The 13733-nt window shown below is 44.2% G+C and overlaps 1 protein-coding gene across 4 annotated transcripts in view; it reads left to right on the plus strand.

Annotated features, from left to right (window-relative positions):
• KALRN (kalirin RhoGEF kinase) overlaps nucleotides 1–13733 on the plus strand; it is a 1195491-nt gene that overhangs the window by 768280 nt on the left and 413478 nt on the right. For all 4 annotated transcript variants that reach the window (XM_029605245.1, XM_029605240.1, XM_029605241.1 and 1 more), the window contains 2 exons: nucleotides 1393–1502; nucleotides 4328–4397. In XM_029605245.1, coding sequence (XP_029461105.1) covers nucleotides 1393–1502; nucleotides 4328–4397 — 180 coding nt within the window. The remainder of the gene's footprint in view (nucleotides 1–1392; nucleotides 1503–4327; nucleotides 4398–13733) is intronic.

Genomic DNA, 13733 nt, shown 5'->3' on the forward strand with positions numbered 1-13733 from the left:
GGCGAAGGTACAGAGAAGGGCAACCAAAGTGATAAAGGGGATGGAACGGCTCCCCTATGAGGAAAGACTAAAGAGGTTAGGGCTGTTCAGGTTGGAGAAGAGATAACTGAGGGGGGATATGATGGAGGACTGTAAAATCAAGAGAGGATTAGAACAGGTTAATGTATATTAGATTGGCATAGGGTAAAAGAACCCAAACTTTGGGATCAGACAGAACAATCTATGACAGGTAGTATGCCACTCTGGGCTAGAGTCGGGCAACCACAGAACCTCTGGAAACGGGCAGAGAGTTTACCTCCAACCACTTATACATTGCTGGTGAGGAATCGTTGGAAGGCCCATTTTGTAGGAGACCGCAGATATTTCTATAGTACGACGATCAATCAAAATACTAAATTCCCTGCTGGGCTTTCTCCACAACAGTTCCAGCTCTGACTAGCTAAAGGGATAACTCGTTTTGATAAAATCTTGGGGACTCCAGACACCTCTTTCTTGCCAGGAAATGCAAGAAAAATACGGGCTAAGTGACAGAGATATCTTTCCTTATTTGCAAATAAGTCATTTTATTACGGCAGAAAAGGTAGATGAGGATTTAAAGAAGGGCAAAACACAATGAGAGCATTGGTGTGACCAAGCTGACACCATAAGCAGAATGATCTCCAGTCTTTACGGGTTTATTAGTAATGCCCTACGCTCACAGGCTCCTAATGAGGTGGCCTGGGAAAAAGATTTAGGAAAACACTTGTCAAATGAAGAGTGGGACTCAATGTTCCTATCTACGAAGCGGAGCTCAGTTTCAGCGAGCATGACTGAAAATAGTTACAAGGTATTAACGAGGTGGCACCTTACGCCCATCAGACTAAATAAGATATATCCAGGCAGAGGAGACTTAAGCTGGAAAGAATGTGGGGAAAGAGATACAATATGTGGTGGGGATGTCCCAAAATAGCCCAGTTTGGGGCTGTTGTGATCTCTTTTATAGAGGAGGTTATAGGAGGACGTTTACGTTGTCTCCCGAATACATCTTATTGAATCTACCTCTTGACGTCCCAGCCTCAACAAGGTTATTGATTAACAAAATCACACTGTCTGCCCGGCGTGAGCTCGCCCTTTATTGGAAATCGAAAGATACTCCCACCAAGATAAATATTATTGACAGAATAGAAAAAAAAACCCTGCTCCTTAAATAAATTAACAGCAATTAAAAACCATCAGCTTTCCAAATTTTTATAGGATATGGCATCCTTTTCTGAAATAGAAGTTTAGCAGTGCTACTATTTCATAGCACTGGAAAGGGTAGAATTCTCTTCTTAGTTATCCTGTATCTGCGCTGTATCTTCATTCCTGTTGTCCTTCCCCTTGTAAAGTGCCTTACCCTTTTTTTTCTTGCAGACTTACCTATGGGAAATGACGAGTGGCGTGGAGGAGATACCTGCAGGAATTCTGAACAAAGAGCATGTCATCTTTGGCAACATTCAGGAGATTTATGACTTTCACAACAAGTAGGTCTACCAGGCACATATAGGGAGCTTCTATTATTGACCTCAGGCAATCCCATGCATCAGAGCCATGGGATAAAAGGTTTCACTATACAGTTCTTTTGGGGGGAGGGGTGTTATTATTATTATTTTTTTGTTTTGTTTTCTTGCAGATATTTCCATTTCGTTTGTACCAGTCTTTCTCCTCCCTTCCTTTCTCCCTGCCCTCACCTCTTCTGTGGTTTCCCCACCCTGGGCTTTGTAACAAACCTCCTATGGCCTCCGCAGAGCTCCTGCAGCCCGCTAGCACCAGTCTCCCCCCCCCCCCCCCCCCCAAAATCCCATCTTCTTCCTTCCCGAGCACGGCTGCCCAAGAACGGTGAAGTAACGGCTGTGGGCCCAGGATGGCGCGGAGGTTGATGGTTCCTAGCGTGTAGCCAGATGGACCCAGGACCAGTGGGGTTATGTGTTCCCCTGCTAGCAGATGGGAGACGGAGTCAGGGGGAATGGGGAAACCCGGGAGCAGTGCCGGCCATCTTTGACGGGCGGGGGAGGGGGGCGGGCCCACGAGCAGTGCTGTCTTCGGCAGGCGTGGGCTCTGAGAAGGAGAAAAACTTTGTGATTTTAAGAGCAGTTGTTTTTTTTGGGCCAATATGATAATAATTGACTGCTCCGTAGGAGGTATAAGCATATTTAACCTTACCTTGGGGTTTGGTCAACCTCCTTCATCTCCTAAGCTCTCAACACAATGGAACTTACTTCGCCTTCCTCCATTTGTGTCAGGGGAGTCTAAAGCTGGGGTTTTCTCTGTTTTAGGCACCAGTTTTCCCCCTCCTTCCAGGCTTAGCTTTGCCATTAGGCACACTGGGCCTGTACCTAGGGTGGCAGAGATTGGGGGGGGGGGGGGGGGGTGCTGAAGAGATATTGCCTCCCAGCCGTTCTGAATTCCCACTCAGCAGGGAGCAGACCTCTGTTTCCTGCTCCAGCCCCTCCCAGGCAGCATGCAGGGGAGGGGAGAGGAGAGGGGTGAGACTCAAGCAGACAGCAGAGCAAAGGAAATCCAGAGGTTGGGGGTGCCAGAGCACTAGCAGTGCCTAGGGATGGCAAAAAAACCCTAAATTCGTCACTGCCTCCTGCCTCCCCATGTCTTACAACCAAAGCTTTGCTGTTGCTAAAGTGATGCCTTCGGATTCAAATCACTAACATGGGCCACCTCTCTGAACAGCTTTGTACTACTGACTTTCCCATTTCTTTGCCCATGAGGCCATGTTTTATTCTCAGGATCCACTCGCAGATCTTCCAGGTCCCACTGGTAGTTTTAGTCCCGCAGTTTTTCGAAAGCTGCTGCAATAGCCAATTTGAATATCCCGCCTCAAGCGCGTGGTTTTCATCCCCTCGCTACTGCAGTCCTAAATCTATAACCAATGCAGAGCTTATCTCCAGTAGGCATATGAAAGGATGCCATGACTGCATGACTTGGGAGTGAGTAGTGCAGGTGTCGGAAGAGTAAACCTGTTCCTTCGCCCCCGTCTGAAGCACAGAGAGGGAGGTTCCAAATTTGGAACCCTTGGCCTTGGCCTACAGCTCTCAATTATGCCAGTTGAGACCGCCGCATGCAACGCAACTTCCTGATTTATTGGTGCCCTTCCTTGATGATTGTGTACTATTTGCTGACTCTTTGGCCAATGGAACGATGCCACATAGCAGTGGTTCCCAAACCTGTCCTTGAGGGACCCTAGCCAGTCGAGTTTTCAGGCTGTCCATAATGAATGTGCATAAGATAACTTTGCATTTATTTATTTATTTATTTATTTATTTAAAAGTTTTTTATATACCGCACATGGGGTCACTTACGTGTCCGTCTAGGCGGTTTACAATTTACATACACTCACCTGTTTCAATTTACATAGTTCAATCTGTTTGATGTAATTTTCTGTTCCTTGTTCCGTGTAAACCGAAGTGGTATGCACTAGTGCATGAACTCCGGTATATAAAAGCCTTTAAATAAATAAAATAAATACACAATAAAAACAATTTGAACATAAGACACAATAAAACAAAATAGTTCTTTCTTTACAAGTAACAAGCAGATATGGATAATTCAGAGTAAACATTTAAATGGTGGTACTGAGATTGTATGCTTCATTAAATAGAAAGGTTTTAACCACTGCCTACATAGCATGCAAATTTTGTCTTATGCATATTCATTGTGGATATCCTGAAAACCCAACTGGCTGGGGAGGGGGATCCTCCAGGACAGGTGTGGGAACCTCTACCAGAGAGCATAAAGTACACCCAGAGTAACAGTGTCAGGAGGTAGAACCCTCTTTGCTAAACATCAAGGGGCAGATATTCCAAAAAAGCTGAGCTCCTAAATTTAGGCCTCTACATTACAAATCCCTAGGTTTTCAGCTGAAAAATCACACACATTTAGCCCTGCTCTTTATTTTCCTAGATTTAGACTCCTAAGTGAGGTGCCTAGTTGTGAAAATCAGTGCTAAGCTCCTAACTTTGTTTCCCCGCCCTAACTCCACCCCCTGTAGCCTCCCACTTTTAGGGCCTTAAATTTAGGGGCCTAATGAAACTAGGAGCATAAATTTAGGGATTCAGCCCTAGTACATTTTCAAAAGGGACAATTTAGGAGCCTAACTCCAAAGGTTAGGAACCTAAACTCTTTGAAAATTGGCCCCCCAAATGATCTGTCCCAGACACAAAGAGAGGGGACCTATTTTGATTGGGCCGCTAGGTTTTTTAAGACTATTGGTTGCTCGCCCAAGGTGGACTCTCTTTGATTAAGACGCTTCTAGACATGCATAGCTGCTAATTTTGGACTGTTTTCCTGTTTTCAGCATCTTTCTAAAGGAGCTTGAGAAATACGAACAACTGCCTGAAGACGTGGGCCACTGCTTTGTCACATGGGTAATGGCATTTTACTATCGAGCCGTTCACTGACCGGATTTCGCTAAAACTGAGGCTTCCGTATCCCTAACGACCTGAAGAAAGGAAGTTGTTTCTCTTCGGTTTTTTTTTGTAACCGCTAAAAAAAAAAAAGCTTTCAAGATTTGTGATTGGTCTGAATGAAAATCGGCTATTTCCTGACTTTTTATTTCACCTCCTGTATTTATTTAAATGATGTCCCCTCGTTAATCAGACCTTGACAGGGAAGAGGGGAGCCGTGTAAAAGATGTTAGCATTGTTTATAATAATACCATAGTAGGTATTGTTGTATCGAGGCTGATTATTCTGAAGTTTCCAGCTCTGGTTCAGGTCTGTTATCGGGGCCGGGGGAAGCGCTAAGTGAACTGGGAGGCTGCTTAGAGCTCCACCATTACAGGGATGGTGCGGGGACGGCCTTTCCTCCTTCCCGCCGGGGCCTGGTAGAGGAAGTGGTGAGGTGGGGCCCGCGCACTGGAAGGGAGGGGATGCTGTCCGCGTTGGGGGCCCGGGGCATCGGCTGGCACGGTGGTGAGGAGCAGGAGGCCTATCAGCAGGCCTTCCACCTGGTAGTGTCGATAGGTGGGATATACGCTTTTAAATTAAGAAATAAAGAAACCGCCGGGCCGCCATCAAGAGCAGCAGGAGCCAAGAGGAGGAGCAGCGCAGACGGGAAGAAGAGCAGTGTCAGCCACGCCCCCCCCCACGCAATCAAGCGCAGGAGAAGCAGCAGACTTGCACGCAGGCAGGAGCAGCAGGCAGAGCTTTTGTAGCCCTCGTGGCCCGGAGCAGGAAGCAGAGCAGTGACAGCCCCAGCAGCCAGAGAAAAAAAAAGCAAGAGTCCCGTAGACTGGCTGGGGCGAACGGAGGAAGATGTTGCTTCTGCATGTGATTTCTTTTTTTTTGGGGGGGGGGGGAAGTGAGTGAGTGTAAGAGCATATGTGTGTGTGTATGATTGAAAGTGTGTGTGTATGAGAGCATGCGTGTCTGTGTGAGTGTGATTGGAAAGCATGCATGGAGAGAGCATATGTATATGAGATTGAGAGCATGGGTGTGTGTGGGTGACAGAGAGAGGAGAAAGTGTGTGTGCATAACAATTCCCCCACCCACCCAAAGCTAATCCATGACAATGTCAGAGCATTTAGAAATCAAAAGTTCCCAGATATGAAGAGAAAGTGATTATTTTTCTCCTTATTAGTTTTAATTATTGGGTGTTATTTGGCGTGTCTGCTGGTCTGCTGTACTGAAATATTGTATTGATGTTTGTAAAAATAAAATGTATTTATTTTTAAAAATGTCTATACTGCATTTATGCAAGGTCCTAAGCGGCTTACAAAAAACCATTCATAATTAAAAGACAAAATTTTTACAAAGAAAACATAAAATACAGCCAGTATTCTACTCCATACCCCATCCATCTATTTACTTCAATTTTACTTGTTGGGGATTTACAGTTTAATCATAGCTCAAGTTAAATGCCTGCATAAAGATAGTTTTTCATGGCTTTTTAAACATTTTGAAGCAGGCTTCCTTCCAGAGTTCATAAAGGAGTTAGTTCCATAAAATTGGGCCATTTATAGCCAGCAGCTCTCACATTACTCTACCAGTCTCACATAGCGAGTAGAAGGTACGACCAGCAAGATTGCCCAGCAGATTGCAGACTTCTCATCAGCTGATATGAGTTTTTAATTTTTGGATGTTGTTCTATTCCTCAGCTGTTTTTAAATATTTATTTTTTTTTATTAGTATGATTTTGATGTTATGATTGATTTATATTTATTTATTTATTGATTGATTTTGTTGTTTGATGTTTTCTGTTTTTCCATTGTTGTACTGCATGCAGAGTCTTGCTTGTTGCAGTTTCTAGTTCAGTTTTTGTCTGCATGTTTCTATCCATACTTTACGTTTTCTTTTCTCTGTATTTGGTGAGGGTCTGTCTGTGTTCTGTATGTGTGACTGAGGTGATGTATTGCCTTTTCATGGGTGGGTTTGTTACTGTTTAAGTGCTGGCAGTTAGTGCTATTTTTGGTATGGGAAATTTACTATATTATACCATATGATTTTCTAGTGTCTTCTTTGTAGGGTTTTCTGGTTGGAACCACAGTAGTGCATGTAAATATACTATACCTCAAAAGATTGTACTTTGAACATTTTCATGTAAAATCTGTTATTAGGAATGCAAATTTTTTAAATTGTGTGTGTGGGGAGGGCGAGACTGTTGGGGTGGGAGGTGGGGCTCACCAGGCAATAAGCTTTGCCTAGGGTGCTTAACACCCTTGCACTGGCCCTGACTGCTATTCAGGGTAGCCTAGTATGTAGACTAGTTTTGCTCTTGGACCAAGTGTATGCAAATACATTTTATGAATATTTATTTTGCATACCCTGAAATCTTAGACCCACTGAATAGCCTTCGAGGACCAGAATTAGGAATTCCCGGACTAAACGTTCGTGTTGCATGTTCCCTTACCACTTACTCATGTTAAGTGCATGTACACGTGCAAGACCCAGTTTTACATGTGCAAATGCTTTAGAAAAATCAGGCCCCCTGTGCAGAGTTTAATGTGATTAAAAGGAAATGTAATTAAAAGGAAATTAAATAGCAGCTGGAAAATTGCTCTGGATTAACTGTTGATTGGTGAATGGGTAAATGGGTGATTTGTCACCCAGAAGTCTGCAGGAAGAAAAAGAAGATGGAGACAACTTATGCTGACTTCCCGCAGGGTTCAAGAACAAGAATTCATCCTGGGGGTGATTCAGGCTTTATCTTGTAGAGTGTTTACTGCCACACGGGAGGAGGAATTTACTGTTACGCCCACCGCTAAAGCAAAATCGATGAATCCTACAAAAAAAAGGCCTGCTCTGCATAAGGCATTTTGAGCTGCTAAACAAAAGCTGGAACCGGTGCATCTGTTTTTGTTTGACCATTAAATATCATTCAAACCTGAATAACAAGAAGACGGAGATCCTCCTGATCACACAAGATGGAAATTTACCATTGTCTAACACACACCCAGCCAACCAACCAGGCTTTACCTCTCAAGTCAGAAACCTTGGAGTAATCATGGACAGCCAGCTAAACTGCAAAAGTTTCATTAACAACATCACCAAGGACTGCTTTTTTAAACTCCAAGTCTTAAAACGCCTGAGACCACTCCTCCACTTCCAGGACTTTCGAACAGTTCTCCAATCCATCATATTCTCAAAATTAGACTATTGCAATTCTCTACTCTTCGGCCTCCCAGCTAACTACACCAAACCACTACAGATGCTTCAAAATGCCTCAGCAAGGATTCTGACAAAGACTAACAAAAGAGACCACATAACACCCATCTTGCGGAACCTTCACTGGCTCCCAATTAAATACAGAATCTCTTACAAGATTCTAACGATCATCCATAAAGATATCCACAATATTTCACCTCTGGATCTTAAGTTCCCATTTCAACAGCACATGCCCTCCAGACCAGTGAGATCAGCTTACAGAAACACCCTGTCGGCCCACCCCATCAAATCCACATTAAGGAAGAGAGCCCTCTCCACGACGGGACCTTTACAATGGAACTCCCTCCCCCCAGAGCTTAGACTCGAACAATGCCCAAACAACTTTAAGAAAAGATTAAAGACATGGCTGTTTGGTGAAGCTTTTGCCCAACTCGGTTGAACATTACGGTTCAGATTAGGCAACGTTATTGAACTACATCACTAGAAAGCAGCTTTGAAGAGAGATATTCCATCACTTGTTCCTCAGTTGTATTACTCGTACCAAGTTATCTAATTGTTTTTCCCCATTTTGCTTGGCTCCAAGTCTTGATCCCCCTGTTCAGTGTAATGCATCCTTGTGCAAAGTTTATTGTTCAAATGTAAACCGAGGTGATTTGTAACTTGTTTACAAGAATATCGGTATAGAAAAAAATGCCAAATAAATAAATAAGAGTAAAAGAGCGCGTTGGACCTTCTTGTCTCCCGGACATAATCAGTTAATAGGCAAGAGTTCACATTTTATGGCAAATATCAATTTGAAACAGAAAGATGCATTTTCAAAGAGGCATGTTTGGCAAGCCAGCCTTCTGTTGTTAGAGAAAACAGGGCTGAGGGTAGCGCAGCACTGATCACTTCTTCTGATCTCGCTCCCTTTTGAAGAAAGAAGTGAAAGAATAACAGAGGGCTTTTGCAAAAGCTGAAAAGGTTAAGGCTTCTAGCGCACTTGCAGCTTCAATCAATTATGATGATTAGGAAATCGTTCGGTCGATACAAGGTTAAACAGAATATTAACGGGTCGATTTTCAAAGGCGCGCACGCATGTTATAAAACACGATACCCACGCGAATTTTAACATTTGCGCGCACATGGGGGGGGGGGGGATTTTCTATTTTATACGCGGCGACGTGATTGGGCCTTTGCCCAGTCCCCGCCCAGTCCGCTCCAACTAAGGAACGGACTGGGAGGGAACTTTCCTTTACCCCTACCTACCCTTCCTCCCTTTTCCCCTCTCCTCCCCGACCCCTAAAGTAATCCTACCTATCCCCATTTTTTTTTAATTTTAATACTTACTGCTCCTCTGGAGTAGATGTATCTTGCGCACGCCGGCCGGCTGCTTGCGCGCACTTCCCCAGGACAGCGTCTAAGGACGCTGTCCCGGCCCGCCCACGCTCCCCCCCCCCCAGCCCACCCCTTTTGAAAGGCCCGGCACTTCAGCACGTAACCCCCATTTTTTTTTTTTTACGCGCGCGGGCCTTTTAATATCAGGCCTTCAGCGCGTAACGCAGAATTTGTCCATGTCCTAGATCCAATGGAAAATGTACTTGTGTTGGTTTGATCGGCAGTAAATAGTACTCATTAAGAAAAAGATAAACTGGAGATTAGGGATGAGAAGAAAAGGAGAAAGGAAGCAAGGCCTGTGAAATTGCTCTGTGCCCCCCCCTCCCCCCAAATCACACTTCCGTTTGACATCAGAGGAGCATGAGGATTCCGACTGGGATAGGATTTTTTTGGGGATCCACGCATCTGCGGAGGGCGGACGAGCGCGTGCATGTTCCGGAAGGAAAACTGGAGCTGGTTCTGGGTGCGACTTTTATTTTTTTATTTACGGCCTCGTTGTTTTTAGTTGGGAGAAAAGAGGCCACGTGAAACGACTCGGTTCTGTGCCTGAGACGCTCGCCATCCTATGTGCTTCTCTTCCACCTCTCTCGCTTTTGTTCTGATCTGAAGGGATAGCGTTTTCCATTTCGCTTTGTAGAAGCTCAGGCCGTTGGCTCGCTCTGTAATATTTGCGAAATTATCTGTTTCTCAGCGGGCACGGCCTTCTCAGCCATGAATTCAATTTACTGCAAGTATGATGCAAAAAAAAAAACAAAACAAAGCCCGTGATTATTCCCTGAAATCAAGCATGACGAAGGAACCAGCCATGCCTTTCTTACCTTACGTAGCAAACTGATAAACTAAACTAAACTTTTACTTCTGAAAGAGTGCGGTCTTAAGTATAAATCACTAAAACATAACCTTTGGTAGGGTTTGGGAGGACTGAAGAATGCTAAATATTCTCTAATTCTTGGCAGATTGTGCTATTTTTTATACCCCCTATGGTACATAACATGTCGTTGACCACTGATTAGCCTACTTATCTTAAGATTCTTCTTGCTTCCCTTCTTTGATATCAGAATGACTCCAGTTTTCTTTGTGGCTCTCACATCAACAGAAATCTGCACGAGACCAGAGGGTTTCATGTGTATGTAGGAGTGGTTGAAACATTCATTATTATTATATCATTGATGCTAAACTAAAATGTTAAGCTGTTTTATTTTTGAGCTAGGATATTTAAAACCAAAAGAGGTTTTTAGGCCTGGCCCCCTCTTACTAAGGGCCTGATTTTCCAAAGGATTTGCATGCTTAAAACTGGGTTTTACACGTGTAAATGCACTTTAGCTGTGTAAGTGGGCTTTTGAAAATTGCTACACTTATATGTCATTGAACTGTCAATAGATTTCACACATGTAAGAGAACTTTACACGAATATAGAAACATAGAAACATAGAAATGACGGCAGAAGAAGACCGAATGGCCCATCCAGTCTGCCCAGCAAGCCTCACACATTTTTTCTCTCATTCTTATCTGTTACTCTTAGCTCCTTGTTCTATTCCCCTTCCACCCCCACCATTAATGTAGAGAGCAGTGATGGAGCTGCATGCAAGTGAAATATCTAGCTTGATTAGTTAGGGGTAGTAGGGGCAGTAACCGCTGCGATAAGCAAGCTACACCCATGCTTATTTGTTTTACCTAGACTATGTTGTACAGCTCTTGTTGGGTTTTTTTTCTTCTCCCCTGCTGTAGAAGCAGAGAGCCATGCTGGATATGCCTTGAAAGTGAAGTATCAGGCACATTTGGTTGGGGTAGTAACCGCCGTAACAAGCCAGCTACTCCTCGCTTTGTGATTGCGAATCCTTTTTTTTTTTCTTCACCCCTGTCGTTGAAGCTATGCAGGATATGCGTGAAGCATCAGTTTTTTGTTTTTGTTTGTTTTTTTTTTTTTTTTTCCCCTGCCGTTGAAGCAGAGAGCTATGCTGGAAATGCGTGATGTATCAGTCTTTCTCCCATGCAGCAGAGAACCATGCTGGATATGCATGGAAAGTGAAGTATCAGGCACATTTGGTTTGGGGTAGTAACTGCCGTAACAAGCCAGCTACTCCCCGCGTTTTGAGTGCGAACCCTTTTTCTTCTCCTTTGCCGTTGTAGCAGAGAGCTCTGCTGGATGTGTGAAGTATCAGTTATTCTTCTCCCCTGTCATTGAAGCAGAGAGCTATGCTGTATATGCATTGAAAGTGAAGTATCAGGCATATTTGGTTTGGGGTAGTAACCGCCGTAACAAGCCAGCTACTCCCCTCTTTATGAGTGCAAATCCTTTTTTCCATTAGCTCTTGCTGTTGAAGCTTAGAGCGATGTAGGAGTCACAGTAAGCATGTGTATGTTTATTTAATAAGGGTATTGTGTCAATAGCCATCATTCGGGAGAGTCACCCACTATAATATGTTACATTTACTTGCGTAACTCCTTTGAAAATTACCTCCTTGGAATCTTTTGTGACTTGCATCTCAAAACCAAAAGTGAATATACTTCTACCATGGCTCTTTAAGATTGCCAACTGTCCTGACCTTTTTCTTGTCTGTACAGATTTTTTGGGGTAATGTATGAAAAGGAGAAAAGGCTAAAATGTGTCCTGATTTTAGCTCTCCAGTGTCGCAGCTGTGCAGGCCAATGTTAGATAATCCCCAGGACAGGGCAGTGTGTAGGTTCTTCTGTCTGATCAGCCACCTCCCACTTGGGTTGAGCCCTCAGGCTCTGGTAGCTGACAGGTCTTAGCCAGAGGTGCCCTTGAGACAGGGGTGCTAGAGGGCACCCACAAAGGCAACACAGGCTGCAGGGTACAGCATGGTGCCCACAAGACATGGAACAAGGAGTGCACCTAAAGGACAGACCGCAAGTAGACAAGACAGGGAGGAAGCTACACAAGCACAGAGCAAGACCAGGGTGCAAGGCAAGGCAGGGACGAGACAAACACAACACCAGAAGGCCAAAGACAGGAACAAGGCTAGGAAAGCAGGGCACAGGCCAGACAGGGACAAGACAACCAAGATACCAGAAGGCCATGCAGGAGCCAGGAACAATAAACAGGCGGGGAGGCCTCTAGAGGGCCTCACAGAAAACAGGAACCTAGACAAGGCAAAGGAAAGTGCTAGGGTAGCCACAGCAGAGGAAGGGAGAGTTGATGATGAGGCAGGGAGCTGTGAGTGAGGCCAGCTTTTTAAGGCGTGTGCCTTGGAGGCAAGCCTGCACAGCTTGGATTAGGGGCAGCTGCAGGTAGGAGGGTGGTCACATCCAGCTGCAGGTTAGCATCCAATCCTCCCCTGTAATTATACAATAGAGAGTGCGTTTTAGTAGCTACTCTACATTCAATATGAGTTGCCTATATTTATTTTGTTTCACTTACCCAGACTTCAGTCTACAATGTAATCAAAGGCCTAACAGGTTTTACAGAACAGTAGTTTGGCCTCTGGACTGGAAAATGCAAATCTTTTTTTTTTAGAGTAAAGAAGTTTGTGGACTAGTGAGCATGATATTGGGCTCCCAAGGGACGGACTCGGGAGTAACATCAGATAATAATCTTTTCACAGAAAGGGTGAGTGAATGCCTGGATCAACCTCTCACTGCAGGTGACAGAGACAAAAACAATAACAGCTCAGGAAAGAGTGAGACCAGCATAGAGGAGCTTTTAATTGCAAGGAAGTTACAGGGACGTCAGGGATCAACTGGGGTCCACAGCACTGTAGCAGGAAGTAAATTGGGCAGATTAGATGGGCCCTTATGTGTTATTATAATCAATGTATCTGTGTTTTCCTAATGGTGAAGAGTGGCAATAAAAGTCACATGTGCATAAATACTATCAGCGAAGATATGAAATAGCATCTACAAATGTTCAGAAAGTTGAAAGTTGGCAGTCCTAGGGGTACTTCCACCTTCCATCAAATTTTGCTGCATTTCATTTGAGATCGTGCCCTTCTAAACATAAATTTTACGTTAAAAAGCAAAAAAGGTTCAGGCCTCTGAGTGATCTTTCCAAGTTCATTGCTGTTGATGAAAAATACCTCCTGACTTGTCAGATTGCCAATTCCCTGTACATACCCGGATCAGTCCAGACCATGGGTTGAGCCTCCTGTCCAGCAGATGGAGACAGACCAAAACTGTGAGGGTATCCTACATCAGGAGAGAGCCCCACCCTGCATCCCTTCAGTATTTGTCTGTCTCCAGCAGGTGGAACAGCTCACCCTGTGGTTCCCTGTTAGCTTGCCCTTTTTTCCCCTCAGGGTTTCTTCTTTGATTCTTTTCTCTGGGGCAAGCTCAAGCAAGTATTGTTTTCATCTGATTTCTTTGTAAAAAAAAAAAAAAAAAAAAATTACCTGTAAATTTCTGTCATTTTTATTCACTGTGTGAGGGAGACAGTTCTGTCTCCCTCGCTCTTGGGGTTCCTACGGAGGCTTGGGCCCTTGATTTGCTCAGCTTAGGTTCCCTTCCCGGTGACCTTCTTGTGGGCGATACTGGTGGTGCCAGTCATTCCCCCTTAGTCTGCTGCCTTGCCCCGAGACGTCCATTGCTTGGGTGCACTTTCACGGACACGAATTCCCCTGTGACTGTCTGTAAAAAAAAAAAAAAAAAAAAAAAGAAAGAAGCAGTCAAATTTTGTACTTTGGTTGTACAAGTTAAAAAATAAATAAATAAATAAATAAAGGCAGCAAGATTTTTATTTGTAGGAGGGAGCGGAGTTCGATCTCC

Source organism: Rhinatrema bivittatum, chromosome 6 (assembly GCF_901001135.1).
Source record: "Rhinatrema bivittatum chromosome 6, aRhiBiv1.1, whole genome shotgun sequence".
Lineage (NCBI taxonomy): Eukaryota > Metazoa > Chordata > Amphibia > Gymnophiona > Rhinatrematidae > Rhinatrema > Rhinatrema bivittatum.